Here is a 20265-nt window from a genome sequence, read left to right as displayed (position 1 = left end):
AACAATTTTGCAACACTGTTTTTGTGGTAATTTTTGGGAAGTTTCAGTTTCGTACAATGTTTTTTGTCTCGGGGTTTTTGTTAATAAATTAGCCAGAAAAACAAAGTAAATAAGGTAATTACAGGTGCTTAAAATAGTTTAAAAGCGAATTAGATTTTATTTTTATTGGCTTGTTACGCTTGTAATTAAGAAGTATCGTATGAATCACAGTTTTAGTTTTTTTTTTTTTTTTTTTTTTACTTTGTGTAGCTTTTCTTTTGCGTTTTGTGAAAATTGAGCAATTTAAAAATGGGTTTTTCGTTTTATTTTAGGATTTTTCTGATTTTGTGGCCATGGATTTGGTGGACATTGATCAGGTTTTGGATAATCTGGAACTGCGCATTGCCGCCGATGAGCAGCTGACCAGAAATGCAGCTGCAGCCGCGATTTCGACAGTTCCTGGTCGATTTTTGGGCGACGGAGCAAGTGCATCCAACAATGGAGCTGGAGTTTCAGGAGCTGCAGGGATAACACCATCATCACATGCTGTTTCGGCTTCAGTAAACCTGGCCAAAACCTTTGTGGGCGTCTCCCAAGTCTTCAACAGCCTGGATGATTATAGAGAAAATGTGAAATCTTTGGAGGTCGATGCCCAGCTTCCCAGTTACGATTGGCAAACGGAGGCGGAACACGAGGATGACATCCAGAAGTTCAGTGAACAGGCAGCAAAAGATAAAGGCCAAGCAATAGTATCGTCCTCCGAATCCCTTACAACATCATCCTGTTCAACATTTTCATCGGGTCCTTCGCCCGTGAGCAATGGCAGTCACTCAGAGGAGCTAACAACGCCCCCAGAAACCGATAAGCCAAGTGAAGTGCAGGTGGTGCCAAAGGAACAGGATCCACAAACAGAAAAGGTTAAGGAACAGGATCAAAATCAAGATAAAGTGGTGATTCCAGACCCTGATGAATCCAAGGAAAATGTGGAGGATCTGGCTGTTGGTCTGTCCTCTATTTCAATAACAGCATCCGTCACTGAATCGCAGTCAATGTTGCCAGAAGAGGTCACAGCATCCTCTGTTTTGGGACAGGTCCTGCAGCAGCTGTCGGAGGAATCATCGCCCAGTAGAGAACCCGAAACGGAAATGACCAATGGCATCGATGTCCCAGTGCCCATTGTAGTAAGTATTTTGATGTAAAATTGTTTTAAACCATAAGATAAGTTATTCGTATAACATGTTTTTAAGTTCTTGTCTTAAGAAATAATATAGTTTTTTTTTTAACCTAAATTATTTAAATAATTACAAAAAAATAATATGTACCCATTTGATACTTACATCTCTGCCTTCCAGAAAGCAGCTATCCCTGAAGTACCTCCCCCACAAGAAAAAGAGCAGCCGGCACAAACAGGAGATGAGGATGAAGAGCAACCACAACCTCAGCATCCCAGACGCAGTCAACCCCTGACATTCTGCTCGACAATGGACGAGATTTCCGACACAGAGCTGGATAGCATGCTGCAAGAAATGGACGCGGATGACAACCAGGAGGGAGATCATGAAATGCCCGAGGAAGAGAAATCCCCCTCCGCCTCTCCAGTGACCGAAGAGGAGTCTGTGCGTATACTGTCTGACGAACAGGATACCACCTCCAATGACCAGATGAACGTAGACAACTTCTCGCAAGCCTCCACTGTGGAGTTTGCAGATCTTAAGCAACAGGAATCCATGCCAGTCGCCGCAATGGGCGAGGATATAGCCTCTAGTTTCAGCAGCACAGAGTCAGATTCGCTTTCGGGCAGAAAACTTGATGGCGACGGGGAACAGGAGGCTGGGAGAGAGCAGGAGGATGCCAGCCTGGCTACTGATGCGCTGGAAACCCAAGATCAGCGCCCGCAGCGACCGCAAACTCTGGATTTAAATGGCTGTCAGGCAGGAAATGCAACTCCATCCCAAGACGAAACCCCTGAAAACCACCAGGGAGAATCCAAACCAGCCGAAGGCGTTGAAGGAGCAGCAGGAGTAGGTGTAATACCCGGCGAAGATGACGAGGAGAGTCCTATCTACGAGGCCGTGGGCTACAGCGATCCTCATGCCAACCTGGGCAAGGTGCCACCCATTTGGGTGCCGGACAATATGGCTGGTCAATGTATGCAGTGCCAGCAAAAGTTCACTATGATCAAGAGGCGACACCATTGTCGCGCCTGCGGAAAGGTCTTGTGCTCTGTTTGCTGTTCGCAGCGTTTCCACCTGGAGTTCGCGAACGAGCCGGAATCGAGGGTCTGCGTACAGTGTTATATGATTCTGTCCGAGCGGCAGGCAAACGGATTGGGTACTGAGTCAGCTCCTGGTTCAGCCCTGCCGCCCACTCCTATGCGTTCGCCAAATCCCAACAACCCAATGGAATATTGCTCTACAATTCCACCTCATCGCCAGGTGGCCTCTTCACCGGGAGCTCCGCCACCTAGCGTAATTGTGCCCGTTGGTGTGCTGAAGAAAACCGATGGCAGCTCCTCGAACTCCTCCAGTTCAGATGGCAAGAAGGGTGCAAGAAAGCGGAAGAGTGTAATGTTCAGTGATGGCATCGCGCCAGGCAGCGAACTGGCCAGCACCATGGAACAGCAGTGGGGCGAGGCCAAGCAGGCGAGGAGAGGACTTTCCAGGAGCGGTTCTGGTGCAGGTCAGAAACCGCCAACGCCCGCGACAGAGGAGCCACCACGCAGCATTGATACCAGCTCTACATTGGGCTTGGTGGCACAACTCTTTCGTGGTTCCATTCCCCCAAGTACAGCAGCTGCAACACTGGCAGCTACCGAATCACCAAGCGGTAACGAATCGCTTAGTCCTTTTTAAATTCCATATGATGTAATCCCTTTATATCCCCCAGCTGGTCGGTCCTCATCCCAATCCCAAGCTCAGACCTCGCCGCGGCGCAAGACGGAACCAGCGCGCAATCGCAAACTTCCGCCGAACGTAGACGCCCAAGGTTGCTATCTGCCCACCGAAGAAAACGGCCTGCCCCCCATTTGCATAACTAGCAAAGAGGGCGGTGAGGTGGAATACAAGGTGGTACGCAATGATGGATCGCTCCTTGAGCGACTACAAAACGAAACGCTCAAGTTTATCATAAAGAACAACTTCTATGTGCTGGTCAAGATTGTTAACAGTCAGTATTTGCAACTATAAATCAATATAAATCCATATAAATGTAATTTTTTAACCCAATAGTGAGCTGCTGTATGAATCGCTGGGTGCTGAACTTCACCACATCTGGACTACATCACATGGCTAGCGATGAGTTGATCATTCTGCTGGAGATTAAGCAACCGAAGCAAGGAGAGCCTGTCAATGGCGAAGTTGCTATCCCAAAAGACATCTTTCAGCATCTCAATGAGATCTATGTGGAGGCTGAGCATGCCCGGTCGAGCACCCATGAATTGGCTTTCACCAGTCCGCGTAACGCTAATTTCCTGGGTTCCCGGGAGCATGGAGGATTTATTTTTATCCGGCCAACGTACCAGTGTCTGCAGGGCGTCATTGTCCCAGATAACCCCTACCTGGTTGGCGTGCTCATCCATCGTCACGAGGTTCCCTGGGCTAAAGTCTTACCTTTGCGATTAATCCTCCGTTTAGGAGCCCAATATCGATACTATCCCTGTCCACTTATTTCGGTACGGGGCAGGGAATCGGTGTATGGAGAAATAGCTCAAACTATTATTAATTTCCTGGTGGACTTCCGAAACTACTCGTACTCATTACCGGCCATCCGAGGATTATATATCCACATGGAGGATAGGCAGACAACAGTGATTATTCCAAAATATCGGCAGCAGGACGTAATCAAGGCAATCAACAATGCCAGTGATCATATATTGGCATTTGCTGGTAACTTTTCTAAAGTTGCAGACGGACATTTAGTGTGCATGCAGAATATTAACGACGATCGATCTGAGATGTACTCCTACTCCACGCAGGCCATTAACATTCAGGGTCAACCCAGGAAAATTACGGGTGCAAGTTTCTTCGTCCTAAATGAAGCCCTTAAGAGCAGCAGTGGCTTGTCGGGAAAATGCAGTATCGTGGAGGATGGTCTGATGGTCCAGATTATGCCCGCTAAAATGGAGGAAGTACGTCAGGCGCTTCGGAACCAAAACGACATCGATATCGTCTGCGGTCCCATCGACGCCACTGACGACCAGAGTGAGATCGTGAGCATCAAGTGGGTGGACAAAAATCGTGACATCAATGTGGGGTAAATTTTGCAGAGACACCTTTTTAAAATTTACGGGACTGCATTAATAACTTTAATTTACAGAGTCAAGTCTCCCATTGATGACCAACCCATGGATGGCATCTGCAACATGCGTGTCCATGCCAGCTTCAACTATTCCAATACCAATTATGCCATCCGCCTCAGTGATATCTACATTATCAAGGTGAGTGTGCTGCAAGTCATTTTCCTATTTAATTAAAAAAAAATATTCAACAATAATCCAATTTATATATGTAGTTGCGGTTCAATTATTAAAAATATTTAGCTTTGTTTTTTTTTTTTTATTCACTACTATTTTTATCCTTATAGTGCGAGGACTGGTATGCCTCAAATGGTGCAAATTTTGCTGATATAACTCGGATTGCTGAGGAATTGGCTCGCAGTGCCTCGATGGCCCTGCTGCCCTTTCTTGATCTTTTAGCGGCGGCTGGCATTAATAAACTTGGCTTAAGAGCCACTCTCGACCAGGAAAATGTATGTTTAACAAAAATAGTAATCCATAAAATATGTTTATAGAACCATCCACTCTTAGGTGGGCTATGAGGCCGGAGCCAGGGGCTCGAAACTACCGCCGCTGTACATGAACGCCCTGGATAACCATCTGATAGCCACGCTTCATGGCGAATCTTCAGGCATTCAGAATCCAATAATTCTCGAGCTGGTATTCTACATACTAAACGCCTGACTTTAGTCCCTCGTAGTGCAATTCTCCTGCTGGTTTTGAAGCCCAAGCGGATACCTTCTTAACTCTAAGCTCGATGCGATCAAAGCTTACAAAATCTACACGTGCCCATGGGGCTAATGAGAAGGATATATAGTCGTATTGTTGGATGGCTCAGTTAACTGTGTATATATTTAAGTAGCTCATCGATTGGTTTTTGTCTCTACTTTTCTACGATTTTTCTCCTCTTTCATTTAAAATGTTATATTATTCTTGAATTTTATTTGTTTTGAGTTTTCATTGAAAGTAAAAAGTATCTAAGAAACCTAAATATATATATTTGTATGTGATGTTCTTTAATATGCTTTACACATTTACCATTCGAGTATATATGAATAACAAACTATATAAAAACTGTTGATCAAATTGCTGTTTAAATTTGTGGAAATAAGAAAAACTTTTGTAGATTGTTGTTAAATTATTGGTAGCAATTCTTTATTTAATTTAAAGTGTTCCAATTGACTTTGTCTTGAGAGTGTGTCTGGTTTATAAAATACGATATGAACATTATCTTCACGATGGGTCTAAAAATCGTCACCACCCGCAGACGACATAAAATATATAACAACCTATAAATGTATATAAAAAATGATGTTCATTCTCTCTCAGATTGTACATAATTTAAACTACGTCTAGTACCGGGGGACAGACACACAAATTAATAATGCACTCCTCTAATGTGTTGATGTTAAGATGGTGATATGTATGCTATATACAAAATGACATCGGGAAGCATCAGTTGCACTCGATTTATTGCTCGGCTTGTGCCTCATCTGTTGTATATTGTTTAGTTTTTGTGTATATATTTGTGTTTTATATAACTTAAGCACTCGTGTCCCTTCGATGTTTGCGCACACCAAAAACCCCCGAGGATGAGCCCTACAGCTCGTCGTGTTTGGGTCCGGAGAACTCATCGTGCGAGATGAAGCCGTTCTTGTCCTTATCCTCGTGCTGGAAGATCTCCTCCACCAGCTTATCGTTCTCAGCCAACATGTTCTTCAGCTCAGCAGAGTCCTGACCCTCGACGGCGGTCATCTGCTTCTTCAGATACTCGCTGACCTGTAGAGAACAAACAATATACAAAGTTAGTGAATTTATTTCAGAATGTAACACAGAAAGAAAATAGTATTTTCTTATGGCACAAAATGAAAACGGATGATCAATTAAGCACACATATTCACAGAATTATTTGTAATATTATATATATGATTGCTCGTTTATATTGTTTGTGTAAACAAGATTAACTTTTTCAGAATTGTATTATATTCAGAATACACACATAACATGTTATGATTCTGAATATCCAAAAATAATGATATAGAACAATTATATCAAATAGTTATGACTTTTAAATTTTACATTACTATTATTATCTGTGAATATGAGCTCATAGTGATTATGTTTTTCTGATTAGGAGTTAGTATTTTATCCCACGTCCAACGGATATTTCAGTGTAGAGAGATATATATATAACAAAAGTGCGATCCATACATAGACGATTACCTCTTCGCGACTCAGCTGCTTGTCGGCATTATCGTCGATCTCCTTGAACACGTTGGTGGTGGGCGGGGCGTTTCCGATGTTGATCAGCTCCACATCGAACAAGAGGGTGGCCTTGGGCGGGATCACGTTGCCGGCACCCTGATCACCATAACCCAACTGGGGGGGAATCGTCAGCTTGCGCTTCTCACCTGGATTCATTTAAAAACGAAACTCACAATTAATTTTTTTTTGTTTTAGCAGAACAGTATTTTTAGCACTTACCCACGCACATGTTGAGCAGACCCTGATCCCAGCCCTTAATCACCTGGCCGGCTCCCAATTGGAAAGTGAAGGGCTGGTCGCGGTCGAAGCTGCAAAAAAAAGGAGATACAAATTGTTAGACGCTTGTTAGCCACAAAGTTTCAAGTGCTTACAGGTGTCGAGGGACAACAGCCACCTTAAACCGAAACCATTCATCATTTCTTTATGTCATGCCTCTTCTCTTTTTTAGCAGTCTATAAAAATTATTTATTTGATGGTCTCGCTAAGCGAATTTACTTTAATTTGTTAAGCGTAAAACAAGGGAATGAAAGGCAAGGAGCTGCTCAGGTATGCATGAGAATGTCGCTCCTTGAGCTTGATGTATGATGTGGCACAGTTGCAGCCCATTTGATGATGATTATGATATATAGAAATGGATTCACAGTATCTTAGGGGTGCAAAAGAGGGAGCAAATAGAGCCATAAACACGCTGTAAAATGCCTTTTATAGGACACCATTCTTATGGGCATTACTTCAGTTTTGAATTGTGCATTTTCAGAAAATTTAAACCTTAAGGGTGAAAGCACGCTCACAATTAATTATTTTAATAAATAAAACAATATGTCCATTGTTTTTCGGTTCACGTATTTTGAAAATGTTAAATTATTGCATTAAGTTTTTTAACAACACACGTTTAATTAGCAAGTTCTTATAGAAGTTAAAGAAATATTATTCAAAAATAAAAACTATTTACAAATTTCAAATATGGTTGCAATTCATACCCTGTGTTCCTATTTTCTGACAGTTACTCCAGAAATCTTAGTTGAATCCATTTTTCCTGGCTTTAATTTACTTAATACCATCTATATCCTATTGTTTTCTAAATTATAAATGCTGCTTAAATTTTAAAGGTTTAAAGGCCAGTGAATTTTTAGACAAACTTTTTGAACCCTCCAGAGATCTGAACTTGGCAATTGAAATGTGTCGCTTGGGCCTCCTGACTTCAGGAAAAGTTTTCTAATTTTTTTTTGGCAACTCTCCTGTTGTTCATCATTATATTATTATTGTTGTTTGTTAAGAAAGTTGTTTGGCTGTTATGCTTTTAAGTGGCGCGGGGAAATGTTTACTTAAACTTGTCGGGAATCCCCGTTTAAATGTCTAAAGAGGAGAAAGGAGAAGAACCGAGACAGATTATTGCACTTGAGGCCGGGAAAAGGAAACAAATGATTAACCAGGAGTCACCCACATGGGTGGGAAAGTTCCTAGGGCTTGTCTGTTAAATATTTTATGTGCATCTCCTGGGTATTTTGCAAACATTTTTACATGCTCCGGCTGTTGTTTCAAATTCGAGTTCAAGTCACAACGATGATGGGGCAAGTGGAAAGTGGAAATGCGGCAAGTGGCATGCGGATTGCCGCTGAATAATCCACCCAAGCGGGCCGAAAAAGAAAAAAAATGGTAACAAACACACATGCACGGCGGTTAAGTGTGACTCTGGAGCGTAACCAAAGTGTCGTCGTTGCTGTTTTTGTCGCCGGCTTTCGCTCAAGTGCAAATCTCCTGATGAAATAAAAAAGCGTAAAAAATTTGTATTGGGTGTCTGGGTGTCCTATGTGTGTTTCGGTTTGTTTTCCAGGGATTACGCGGCATCTAAGAAACCTTGGCGGTTTGTCTTTATTCCGGTGTCGCTGTCTGTGGCTGTGAATTTTTATTGCATTATTTTCCATGAATTTCTAGTAATATGTGAAACATTTTATGGAGTCTCCTGTTTTGCTTGTGGGATTCTTCACACGCTGCTGAGGGGCTTTTATCCTTGGAGTGCTTACTCCTGAATCCTCGCTAATTTATGCGATTTGTGAGGCTCAACACAAAACATGTATGTATTTGACTTTGTTTGATTTCTTGATCGATATTTGCTATTTTAGTTCTCGTTTGTCATTAGTTAGTTTGATTTAAAACTAATATGCAATCGTCCACTTTGATAGAAATTAATATGGGTTTTCCCTAAACAAAGTAAAAATTCACCTTTGTTCAATATGTACCTTATTAAATATGATTATAATCGGTATCGGTATTTAATAGCTCTCACAGCATTTCCCCTTGAAATGTTATATGTTGACCCTTGCACTTAATTCAACGCTCAATGTAATTCAAAACCTTTAATGGGTGGTAACCGTTTAAAAACAAAGCTGTCGAGTCGTAAATAAATTAATAAAATCGTTTAAACGTGTTGATTGTTTCAGTCAGCACAGTCGACCCTCCTCTCCGGACTTCCGTGTCCTTCGTCCTGTTTGTCCCCCTGAAGCAATCAAATATTTATGAATTACCGGGCAGGCAAACAAAAGGTCAGCTGAGATCAGACCTGAATTCACTCGCAGGTGGACAAACAAGTTGCAATTGCAGTTGTTATGCAATTGGCAAAAGTCAAACAAAAATTCATGGATATTTTGCAAGTGTTTCGCAGGTTTTTCCAGCTCGTCTCTGATGGCGTTTAGATTGTGGTTTAAAGGGGATCTGCTCGAGGGGCATATGTGTATTTATTTTTGGGGGTTTTATGGCCAGCACATTATCATAAAGTCAAGCAAAAAATGTAAACTCATTCATCCACTCACTAAATATTTAATAAGTTTCGATTTCATTCTTCCACGGCTGTTGCTGTTTTTTCTCCTTTTGTATCCCAATCCCAATTCGAATCCGTGTTGGTATCCGTATCTGCGAATTGCGAACAAAGTCCCAACGCATCGCATAATTTAAAATGCAGCTCAATGGGCGACCAAACATCCGTTCGGAGTTCTACGTGATTCCGCACCACGGGTGGTGTTCGGTGGGCGGGGCCTTTATGGGTGGCATATGGCCACCCGAAATCATACCACGTCACTCCGCCGACTCCAGACACATTCAATCCAATCAAATTGAATCCTTTTGGGCGGCTCCCTTGATGACCTCGTTTTATGTGTCCGGCCAAGAAAAGTTATAAAATCAAATATGCAACCGCAATTCCTTTCACCTTCCCGCTTTTAGAGGCCTCCCTTCGGGGCGACAAGTTGCGATTAACGTGCACCAAGGACAAGGACTCCGCCAGGACCTCTGTCCCTGGATTTCTCTCTGAGGGAATGGTCAACGTGCGAACAATTCACACAAAAAGTCTAAAGTTTGAACAAGTTTGCACCCCTGCACTGGGACAAGAATATTTAAGTCTAAAATCATGATTTTAGATTAAAGTCTGAGTACAAGAAGAGTGATTGAGTATATTTTCAATTAATTAATCATGTAGGATTCCGTTTTAATACTTAAAATAATTTGGCTTTTAAATGATACATGATGGAAAAATGTTTCCATTCATAAAATTCAATTCTTATAAAAAAACATAGATTTCTTTATTTGTAAAAATATTTTTTTCTTGAATGCAGAACTATTTGATTTCTTAATAATTTATAAATTGGAGACTTATATTTTCCTATTTTTTAATATTGCTTAATACTGAATATATTAAATGCTGATTGGTTTATAGTTAACAATTTTCTAACTTATAAGATCTAAAATCAAAAATATTTGACTTTTAAATTATTAAATCTGTTTATTTGTGCCTAAGTTTTCTATACTTTAAATATTTTTTCCAAGTGCCGAGACAAGTACCGCTCGGGACACCCAAATTTATGCCCCAGCTGGCGGCATCACGTTCGTACGCCCTTAACACAACCCCGAAAAAAGCTGCTGTAAATTCTGGAAAATAAAAATTGCAACCGTTGAAGCTCATTAATTATTTAAACTATCTACAAATGTGTCTGACGGGGGCCAAGTCAAATATATATTCGAGGCAAGAGTTGCCGTAAAAGTCAGACGGCTGTTGCAGTTGCAGAAACAGCAGCACTTGATTGCTTCCACATGGTAATGAGCTTTAGATTTAGTGGCCATCTTCAGGGCCTACTACTGTAGGTACTGGAGTACTTTGTTGCACTTTATAAGTGTTTTCCCACCAATGGTGTCAAGGTTTTCGTGGTCATTCAAGCAGAGCTTAAGGTCTCCTCCTACTCCGATTTTCCCCCATTACCGCCCCATTCAAGGTTGCCCAGAGTAAACTAAAACTTTCACTTTGATGCATTTCTGGTTGCTGCTGTTTTTTTACGCACTCTGCTTTTGGACATTAAATTGCACTTGCTGCAAAAAAGAGGTGACAAGGGGGAAAAATTGGGGAGTGGATGGTTAAGAAAAAAAGGGGAATGACGATGGGGCACTTGGAACATACAAATCATGGTAGCCAGAAAGCGACAACATCGCAAGTTATGGCCCGATGCTTCAGGTAACTGACTTCTGCTCCTCTTTATTTCCCCCTTTCCGGCTCCACTTGTCTTACTCTTCGTTTCTCCAGCGTTACGTTGTCAAAAATTTGTGAAACATGTTTTTGAGGACGCCAACAAAAGACCAACTCCTCTTTTCATATTCAAACTAAAAGTTGCACTGAAACAGATTTTACCCAAAAGCAAATCTCGAGAAATAGTCATTGAAAACCTCTTGACAGAAATGACACTAATAAATCAATTAAAATATTTTCATTGAAGCATCGGTCCTTGCTTTTTATGGTTTTATTGTTGGCTCTTCAAACTTTCACCAATTCAAAATATTCCATTATTAACATGTTAATCAAGTGTGTCGCACAAAGGTGTGAATTGACCCGAAACACTATATATGGGTACTTTCAATAGCTCTAACTTTGCAACCAAAATAAATTAGAAATACCTTTTTGGTCTTTTTCCAGCTAATTTAAACAAAAGAAAGTTTCTTAAAAAAAACATTTGTTGTCGATAAAGTTGATATTTAAGGAAACATATAATTCCATTTTTGTGAATTTTTTTCTTGAAACATTTTAAAAATCTGAAAAACAAGTCATGCTTATATAGAAATTTAAGTTTCGGATTATTTCACTTAACTCTCCCCACACTTTCCCTAGTATCTTCCTCATTGTTTCGGCAAAACTTCAAGAGGAAACGTCACAATGTTTTGGTACTGGAACTCAGGTAACAAATTAATTTCTTCCTAAGAGTGACACAGCTTGAAAGGGCCACGTTGCACATGAAAAACTTCAAGAGGGGCATATATCATAAAAGGTGAAAGGGAGTCGGTGCCTCCAGTAGTGTATTCATGTTACGCGTCAGGCTGATTAGAATATAGCGGCGAGAGACTAAATAATTTATGCGGCCAAAAGAAGGTCTGCGGGTCAAAAGTAGAGCTCAACTTGTTGCCAGAAAAACAAGAGACGACGCGAAAGTCTAATGAAGATGGGGAGTGGAGGCTAAAGTCATTGACAAACTGTGGTTGCACGTGACTTGGCCATGGCTATGACAGGTAGACTTGATGGACTCCTCAGCTCCACTGCCTCCTTTTCTACTTTGCTCCTTTTGGCGGAGACAATGGAAATAAAATGGAAGCAGGCACGTGACAGGACTCCAGCTCTCGTCCTACTCATTATTGAATTAGTTATAAAAAAGAAGAGGTAAAGGGGAAGAAATTTGTAATTGTCCGAAATGTAAAATGTCTTTTATGGTCACCCAAGTATGTTGTAATCCTTTTTAATATCAATTAAGCACGAATACCTATTTTCTGTTCCTTTATGCTTGTGTGGTTAGGACAGTTTCCATTTTGATTGGCGTTTCAATAAGAAATTCAATCGACAAAACCTGTCAAATGCAGAAAAAATATTCTTATTTATCTCTCTTAAGGAGTTTCTTCGTTAAAGCCTTTTCTCAGTTGCTCTTCAGGCAAACGCTTAATTATCCCAGAGCCAAAAAAGAAAGTGTAGCCAGCTTTCAGGCAGCTAATTTCCGCTGCAAGGAGACTATATGGCCTAAAATGAGAAATGGCAGGAGGAGCTGTTCACAGCTTGGGGCAAGAAATGGCTGAAAAAGATTTTTAGCATAAGGATACAAGAAGATGGAGAAGCAGGGAGAAACTGTCGACATCCTTGACTGCACTTGACTGGCACAAAGTGCCTTGTTTGTTAGCCAAGTTCGAGGGCATTTAAGCCGCAGCAACAGGTGGCAAGCCAGAGAGAAAATGGCAGAGAGGACGCACTCTGATTGAGTTAGTTAGTTGGCCAGCTCTCTCCTGCCAGACTGAGCCTTTGCCACGCTAAATTTAACAGCAATTGCAAAACTTTTAAACTCAGAGAAAGGTGAAAGGGAGTGGTGGAAAAGGAGATACAACTTCCAGATAATTTGCTACTCAGTGTGGAACCGAAAATTGTCTACCAAAACCCAAGTTAAGCCTTACAAGTAAAAGGACAAATTGTGCGACACAAAAATGTCAAATGCTGGATGGGAAAAATGAAATGTTTTCCATTTCAGCATATGATAAAATGGGTTAAGCATGGGTAATTCAAAGAGACTGGGGTCAGCCAGACGATTACAAAATTATTTCCCCAACGACAGACACAATTTTCTGGCCATAAAATGAAATCAAAATTTGATAAGTGAAGGACAAATAGGTAAAACGGTGGAGTGGAACCCCCCACAAATTATTCGACTTATGCTATATTTATATTCACTCATCGGGCTGTATATCAGTTTAGTTAATCTAGTTTCTGTCGCTTATCAACAAGTTATTAATAAAATGCCTGATAATGAATTTTAGCGCTTGCCAAACCATTACACGCATCGAAAAGATTTGAGGAGGGTGGTGGGAAAAAAGCCCGTTTGGGGAGTACATTTTTCTCACATGTGATGTAATTTTATCCTTCTTTCAATTTAATTGCCTTTTTTCCTTTTTGTTTCGAGCCCTGGGCTGGTAGCTAAAATTTCACTCCTTTCATTTACAGAATTTATTACGGCCTAGCATAGGGTTAAAAATGAGACTTCATTTTAAAGAAATAAGAAAACCCGGTAAGGGGAGGAAGATCTGAAAACCTTAATATATTTTAGTGCATTAATCATTAATGTCCAATATGATACAAAAGTTAAAATTTGTAAATATCTTTTATGTTTTTAAGCCAGAGAAAAAGCAAACATTTTTGGCTGTAACTATGCCCTTGGCCACCTTTGTTTCCCCTTGCTTTTTCATCGGAAAATGTATATTTGCTTGATGAAGCCAAAAATCGAAGGCCACGTCACTATATAACGTCACACATATAACCCACAGAAATCGAAACAAAAAGCTGGAAAACTGAGATTGAGATGGGATGCAAGAAGAAGGGGCGCATTCAGGCATGGAAAATGCACCAGAAGCACCGGCAACAAAAACAAAAAACAACAGCAGCGACAATGCAACAATGAGATCGCTTATCAGTTGGCGTCTAATTTACGGCAATGAGCCGCCGTGACGACAGACTGACTATGCAGCACCAGCAGCTTTAATCCCATACGGAAAACACATGTATCTGCGAGTATGTTAATCTCCAATGGAAGTGAGTGTGTGCGTGTGGCGATTACGGTCGAAATCGGCTTTAAAAATATTTCATTCTGAACTCTGACATTTCACCGGAATTTTTGGTAATGTAGAAAAGTAATTAAATTTAACTAGCAAGCCGCTCACTTGCATGATATGATGCAATGCGACAATTTTAGGTAGCACTTTTTGATGACAAAACAAAACAATTTAATAATAAAAATATCCTTGGAAATAGGAAGCTAAAGTTCTAGTGTGTGAAATGAGGAAAACTCCTATCTGGTTTACCACAGTGATTCTCACTTATATAGGTTGTATTTAATATTTCAAAACTCACCTTGAGTCGAACTTCTTTCCATCGGCCTGCAGGGTTCCAGTGTAGTGCATGGTTAGGGAATCGCCGGACTTGGACTTTTGTTCACACACCTCCGGGGTACTGATCACCTCCACTTTGAGATCCTCGCCGCTGACATGGTTGATGGCCACCACCAGAAGGCACGACAAAACGAGAATGGATTTCAACATGGCTGCAAGATAAATAAGGAAACTTTATTAACAACAATTTTTGAGACTTTCGAAAAAAGAAGAACGTGTTTAAACACTTCACTACAAGTTGTGTAAATGACTCGAAGGCCTAATACGTTTGGTTAACAATACTTTGCAAACCATTACTTTCACGGGAAACTGTAAAAATGTTTTTGAAATCGAAAAACTAAAAAAAACTTTATTAAAAATAAACTATTAAGGTTTTTTTGCTCTAAGTATATACGCATTTAGTTTTGATAAACATTATTATTTCAATAAATACTTTCAAATAGCACGATGCCTTGTCATTCAGATAAGAGACTATTCTATAAAAAAATACTTGTATATAATGAACATAGTATCATAAATTATATCCCTATTTGAAATTAATATTTAGATTTAGCATATAAAGCTAAAGGCTTGCTTATCAGACCATTAATAAATTACTTAGAACCTAATAATGAGCCATAAATAACTGGCATAAGCCTTGATCTTTAGTGTTTAACCAAAGTGTATATCCATATGGAAAGTAAAATTACGATACCCACTAACTCGAAACTAAGCCAAACAAACAATGCTAGCCTTGGTCTGATGTTCACCACTTTTATACATCCAGATTCATATTTACTATCATCTGCTGCCCATCATCTTCGCCGTAATCATTATAAAAGCGTTGCACAAGCGTTAAATGTTGAATTTGAACCAATTACCCGGAAAGGTGTAACACATTTTTGCTCAACAGTGTAAAGTTGAAATTGAATGGATGAAGAGGAGCAGCGATTGCGAATGGGATGCGCGAACGGCAAAAATTAGTCATTATGCAAATGTGCAATTCATTGCAGAGTGGGGTGCTGATTTCGACCAACCAGATTTGACCATCTTAACCAGCTGGAGGGGATTATGCAAGCCAAAACCAAAGCCAAAAACGAAATTATTGCGCGTACATGGTGGCGTATGCGTAATGACCACCGTGGTAAATTCCAATGGGATGTTGGTGGGTGTTTCTGGTCAAATGAAAGTTTTGAAAGCGCCTAGGTCACCCATATAAAAAAAAACAAAAAAATTCAAATAGCCGCAAAAAAAATAAAATATGGTTGGACTTAATATAGTTGGAAAACTTTCACTAATGGAAAGGCAATGGTCAAGCCTCAATTACATACGTGAAATCGACATTAACATCTCTCGATCTTCCTCTTCGACTGCTCTCTTTTGTTTTTTTTGTTTGCTTCTTTTTCTTTACACAGTAAAGACTTTAAAAAGAAAAAATTTAATGAATCCTTAAGTACCGACAGACCTCATTGTATTTAAATTATTTAATATGATAAATGCCAATTATTTTTACTTACAAAATAAAAACAATAGTGCAGAAAGATACGTCTAAATGAAAAATTATGAATAATAGTTACGCATGCTTCTGGTAATTGATTCAAATTTTATTGTATCCGAATATCTACATTTAAAATTCGGCCTACATGGGTTCACCGTAGCGAGAGACCATTTTTTGGACTTAAAACCTGTTGAGGCGATCCAGCTTCTTCTTTTTCAAACGTATCTTTTTTGTTTTAACTTTTTTGTATGGGTTTTATGAAAGGTTCAGTGAACTGGCAGTACGAAGTGTACCGTAAGAGTTCCAATTCACAGACCCGCGCTAAATGTTTCGGAAAACCTTGCCCAAAGCGACACGTCAGGAGTTTTTCTTCTTTTCCGAATAAGAAATGCTAATTATCAAACCGATCGTGATTAGTCGAACAACAACAATAACTTGTACTAGAAACCGCCCGGCAATATTTTTATTTTTATGGACTTGAAGCGATAAGCTCTCTTTTTCCCCTCTTTTTGTTCAGTTTTCTTGGGGCGTATATGTATGCGTGGACTGAATATGAATGAAAGAGACACGACAGCAATGGCAAAGTACACGCTTTCTTTCGATTTCTCGGATTTCATTTCTTAATGAGCACATTTTGTAGATATTTACTCTAAACCAAACACACGATTTTTGATCTGATGTTTGCATTATACCTTTTGTCTTCCACAGACGGATATCACTTGCTTGCGGCGGAAGGGCGGGGGCGGATGCGATGGACGAACAACAAAAACACGCGTGCAAACGGCGAGAGAAGTGAAAATACGTCCGTTTCGATCGAAGTGCGGCAGAGAAATGCTGGAAGCGTCGCTGCAGACGTTGTTTTACTACTCTCGACTCGACACTCAAAAAAATCGGCCTAAAGTCCTTTTTTTGAACAACGAAAATTATATTGTGAATTTCATTTTCTTGTATTTTCATTTTAAGCTTTTTTAAAATTGAGTTAAACTTATATAAATTTTACTTTAAAAACGCCGGTTGGCCACTATTTAACTTCTGAGAACATGTGTTACTTTTTCCATAATCCAAAAATTATTTTTACCCACGGCTTAAAATGTTCTACATGGTTTAGAAAACTGTTCTAAGCTTAAATCGAAAAAAACATATTAAAAAAATATAAGGACAACAGCAGCCACATATAAGAAAATATTTAAAAAATATAAAGATAAAGGAAAATATTTATATTCAGAGCAATACCATTGTTCCATAACATTTGTTTTAGTGCACCTATATATTAAAAAAGAGTAAACCTTTGAAGAGAAAGAAATTTGAAGAAAAATATTTATATTCAGAGCAATACTATTTTTCCATAACATTTGTTTTAGTGCACCTATATATTAAAAAGAGTAAATCTTTGAAGAGAACACGACAACACAGAGAGGGAGAGTGATAGTGGGGGGGGATCCCCATCTTTAATCACACGTGGGAGAGCTGGAAAGAGAGTAAAAGATCGATTTCGTGTCGCTGTGTAGGTGAGAGAGATGATGAGCATTTCACTGTCGGGCAGAGAAAGAGAGTGAGAGAGTGCACTTGTCCACGTATTCGTAAGTGACTTGTTTTGCTCTTGCCCAGGGGCGGGATCCACTGGATAAAGAAACAGAGAGAACTCTCTGGTTACAGTGGATAACAGATATAGTTTTCTTATCGTGATGCTGGTAATAAAAAAACAGTTTCGACCTAAAATCCCTATCAAGGAAAATATTATTCCACATTGAAAGATAACCTATAACCTCATCGAAAATAGGTTTCTTTTTATCAGTGGACCGACACAAATGAGAAGTAGTACGAGGTACGAGCTATAGCTACAAATGTACTGAACAACATATAAAAAAAAAATAATAATAATAATTTTGATAAATATTCTTTTAAACAAATGTAAAAAAAACTATTCGTTACTTAGACTTTTTTTAAACGAAAATGTTTTTTCTCATCTTATTGAAAATGTTTAGAGATTTATATATTTATTATATTGTTATATATATTTTTACTTTTATAAAACTTACAGGGAACTTAAACACCGAAATATAATCCAGAGAGTTAATGAAGTTTTATGTTTTTAAAGTTCGTTGAAAAAACGTTAACCAAAAACGAAAAATATATGGAACACGGAGAGCTCACAACCTGCTCGAACAATTTTTTTAATTTAACTGAACGGAAATTGCGACAAAGGATTCGCACTTGCCAGCATGTTGCTGGTAACGTTTCGGCTACAAGGTTGCTGAAACATATTGGCCCGCCCACAGTTCCGAAGGCGCAGGCGCTTGTTTTATTAATGGGTGGAGCTTAAAAGAAGTTGCTAAATAAATGATTGGAGAACAGATTCTAGGAATATTTATTAAAATTTAATTAGGAATACATTTTGAAAACATTTTTATTTACTTTTCAAACCAAAATGGTTTACTCCTCGAAATATTTAAAAGCTTTAAACGTTACTTCTGACTTTAAATAACACCATAGTGTTGTATAGCATCCACGATCCAGTCCATGTAATTTGATACTTTTGTGTAAACAGAAAAGCTGTTGCAGTTATCAGATCCATAGCTGACAATACCAAACTGGAGGGGAATAACTAATCCATTGTAATTTATGTCTGCGCTTAATGGACCTCCAGAGTCTCCGATACAAGCGTCACTGGTGTCACTACCGGCACATATTTGGGATTGATAAATCGACGAATTATACTTTGTGCTGCAAAACCAAAGATCGACGTTATGTACAACGGCGGTCTTAAGAATATGGCTGAATTTAGCGTTTTCTGTTTGACCCCAGCCGGTGATGTTAAATTGTGAAACGGTTTCCATGTGCTCATTAACGAGGAGGCAGATTGGCTTGACAAATACTAAAAACAAAAGATATTTAGTTCAGAAGGTCCTTGTTGGCTATCCCATTTAGTTACATGTGAATTGCACCTCTCTGCCCATTCGCAGTAGGGCTATATCATTTATTACGTTTTCAGCATTGTACCCTGCGTGAACAATTTTCCAGTCAACTTCAATTTCATTGGCTTTTGGTATGCATTCATTATTAATACAATATAACCCAGTGTTATTAAGGGCATATTCGCCTAAGCGCACCGTCCTGCAAATAGAAGTATTGGGATATCTAGGGGAAAATACAACTGATGCACATACGTATAATCATTGGTTATGCAATGCGCTGCCGTCAAAACAAAACCTGCAAAATATTTAAAAAATTTCCTCTTAACAAAAACTAAATCGGTAACTAAACTCAAATACTTACGTGAGGTAATGAGCGTGCCGCCACAAAATAAGCGACTGCGTACCAGCACCATCCAAGGACTAGAGAACATTTGTGCTCTTTCACCTCCTTCGATTCTCGGACCTACGCCGCTCCTTACGCATTTCGGTTCGAGCAGGTCTGCCGATACCTCTTTAGTCTTTAGAAATAGGAAAGCTATAACCGCGATTCCCGCTATTACGTCCTTCATCTTATGGCGAATACCGAATGAGAAGCCTCTTGAATGCATAGCTAAAGAGAATGCCTTATCAGCACCTTCTTGAAAATAACATTAAGTTTAACGAGGACGGAAGCTAACTTCGGCAAGCCGAAGTTTTAATACCCTTGCAGACATATAAAAATAGGAAAAAAGGGATATTTTCACAGCTTTTAACAATTATTCCTATAAAAGCTATAGTACGGTACGCCCTTTTGCCCTGATCAAGGTATGCATAAACAAATAAGATTTGGAAAGATTCATCTCAATAGCTTATATACTGCGCGAAATATCGAAATTAAAAAACATAAAATTGTAACCGATTTCACCCTATTGTTCCTATGGGAGCTATAGGATATAGACGTCCGATCGGCACACGCTTTTACCCTGATCAAGCTATGCATAAAAAAATAAGATTTGAAAAGATGCATTTCACTGCACGAAATATCTTCAATTCTTGCAAGGATAAGGAAGTCCGATCTTGGCGCACATAATTTAAGACGGCTGTGAAAGTTTCAGATTGCTAGCTTTTAAACTAAGCTCGCAAACGGTATTAAAACAGACGGACAGACGGACATGGCTTTATCGACTCGCCTATTGATCCTGATCAAGAATATATTTACTTTATGGGGTCGGAAACCTCTCCTTCACTGCGTTACAAACTTCTGACCAAAATTATAATACCCCCTGCAAGGGTATAAAAAGGTCAAAAGCAGAATAACACATTTTATGGTTTCGTTTGAAAAATGAAGCAATATTAATATAACTCGAGATTGCATATTTTCCCTTATCATTTAATTTATATTATAATTTTAGTCTGAAGTATTTGGG

The 20265-nt window shown here is 39.4% G+C and overlaps 3 protein-coding genes across 5 annotated transcripts; 1 reads left to right on the top strand and 2 right to left on the bottom strand.

Annotated features, from left to right (window-relative positions):
* Positions 1-11: 11 nt before the first annotated feature.
* On the top strand, positions 12-5338 carry LOC108050807 (zinc finger FYVE domain-containing protein 9). The gene is made up of 8 exons (XM_017132688.2): positions 12-114; positions 312-1160; positions 1332-2805; positions 2866-3144; positions 3207-4230; positions 4294-4414; positions 4561-4725; positions 4784-5338. The coding sequence occupies exons 2-8, from the start codon at positions 333-335 to the stop codon at positions 4934-4936; spliced, it is 4044 nt and encodes a 1347-aa protein (XP_016988177.2). The 5' UTR covers positions 12-114; positions 312-332; the 3' UTR covers positions 4937-5338.
* Positions 5339-5707: 369 nt separating this feature from the next.
* On the bottom strand, positions 5708-16771 carry LOC108050808 (FK506-binding protein 2). 3 transcript variants are annotated; one of them, XM_017132690.2, is made up of 5 exons: positions 16637-16771; positions 14430-14619; positions 6737-6825; positions 6464-6663; positions 5708-6031 (listed from the first exon to the last, which is right to left on the bottom strand). In XM_017132690.2, exons 2-5 carry the CDS (start codon positions 14615-14617, stop codon positions 5852-5854), a joined length of 657 nt encoding a protein of 218 aa, XP_016988179.1. In that variant the 5' UTR covers positions 14618-14619; positions 16637-16771; the 3' UTR covers positions 5708-5851. The 3 variants fall into 3 exon arrangements, with proteins under 3 accessions (XP_016988179.1, XP_016988180.1, XP_016988178.1); XM_017132691.2 differs by having other exon boundaries at positions 6476-6663; XM_017132689.2 differs by lacking the exon at positions 16637-16771 and adding an exon at positions 15166-15186.
* A 1553-nt stretch (positions 16772-18324) lies between these two features.
* On the bottom strand, positions 18325-19413 carry LOC108050760 (serine protease grass-like). The gene is made up of 4 exons (XM_017132597.2): positions 19221-19413; positions 19112-19154; positions 18877-19058; positions 18325-18819 (listed from the first exon to the last, which is right to left on the bottom strand). Exons 1-4 carry the CDS (start codon positions 19288-19290, stop codon positions 18422-18424), a joined length of 693 nt encoding a protein of 230 aa, XP_016988086.2. The 5' UTR covers positions 19291-19413; the 3' UTR covers positions 18325-18421.
* Positions 19414-20265: the final 852 nt, after the last annotated feature.

The sequence above is a fragment of the Drosophila rhopaloa genome, unplaced genomic scaffold (assembly GCF_018152115.1).
Source record: "Drosophila rhopaloa isolate 14029-0021.01 unplaced genomic scaffold, ASM1815211v1 contig_115, whole genome shotgun sequence".
NCBI lineage: Eukaryota > Metazoa > Arthropoda > Insecta > Diptera > Drosophilidae > Drosophila > Drosophila rhopaloa.
Note: the sequence above shows the minus strand (reverse complement) of the source record. Positions and strands in the feature narration are given on the sequence as shown.

What these genes read in the sequence shown, in the direction of transcription:
- LOC108050807 (XM_017132688.2), top strand. Translation starts at nt 333, where the DNA reads ATGGATTTGGTGGACATTGATCAGGTTTTGGATAATCTGGAACTGCGC. An exon ending in GCTGGTCAAGATTGTTAACA is followed by an intron (nt 3,145 to 3,206) that starts GTCAGTATTTGC and finishes TTAACCCAATAG; the next exon opens with TGAGCTGCTGTATGAATCGC. An exon ending in GTGATATCTACATTATCAAG is followed by an intron (nt 4,415 to 4,560) that starts GTGAGTGTGCTG and finishes TTATCCTTATAG; the next exon opens with TGCGAGGACTGGTATGCCTC.
- LOC108050808 (XM_017132690.2), bottom strand. Translation starts at nt 14,617, where the DNA reads ATGTTGAAATCCATTCTCGTTTTGTCGTGCCTTCTGGTGGTGGCCATC. An exon ending in GGAAAGAAGTTCGACTCAAG is followed by an intron (nt 6,826 to 14,429) that starts GTGAGTTTTGAA and finishes TTTTTTTTGCAG; the next exon opens with CTTCGACCGCGACCAGCCCT. An exon ending in GCGAAGAGGTAATCGTCTAT is followed by an intron (nt 6,032 to 6,463) that starts GTATGGATCGCA and finishes TGTTCTCTACAG; the next exon opens with GTCAGCGAGTATCTGAAGAA.
- LOC108050760 (XM_017132597.2), bottom strand. Translation starts at nt 19,290, where the DNA reads ATGTTCTCTAGTCCTTGGATGGTGCTGGTACGCAGTCGCTTATTTTGT. An exon ending in TGCATAACCAATGATTATAC is followed by an intron (nt 19,059 to 19,111) that starts GTATGTGCATCA and finishes TTCTATTTGCAG; the next exon opens with GACGGTGCGCTTAGGCGAAT. An exon ending in CAGAGAGGTGCAATTCACAT is followed by an intron (nt 18,820 to 18,876) that starts GTAACTAAATGG and finishes TTTTGTTTTTAG; the next exon opens with TATTTGTCAAGCCAATCTGC.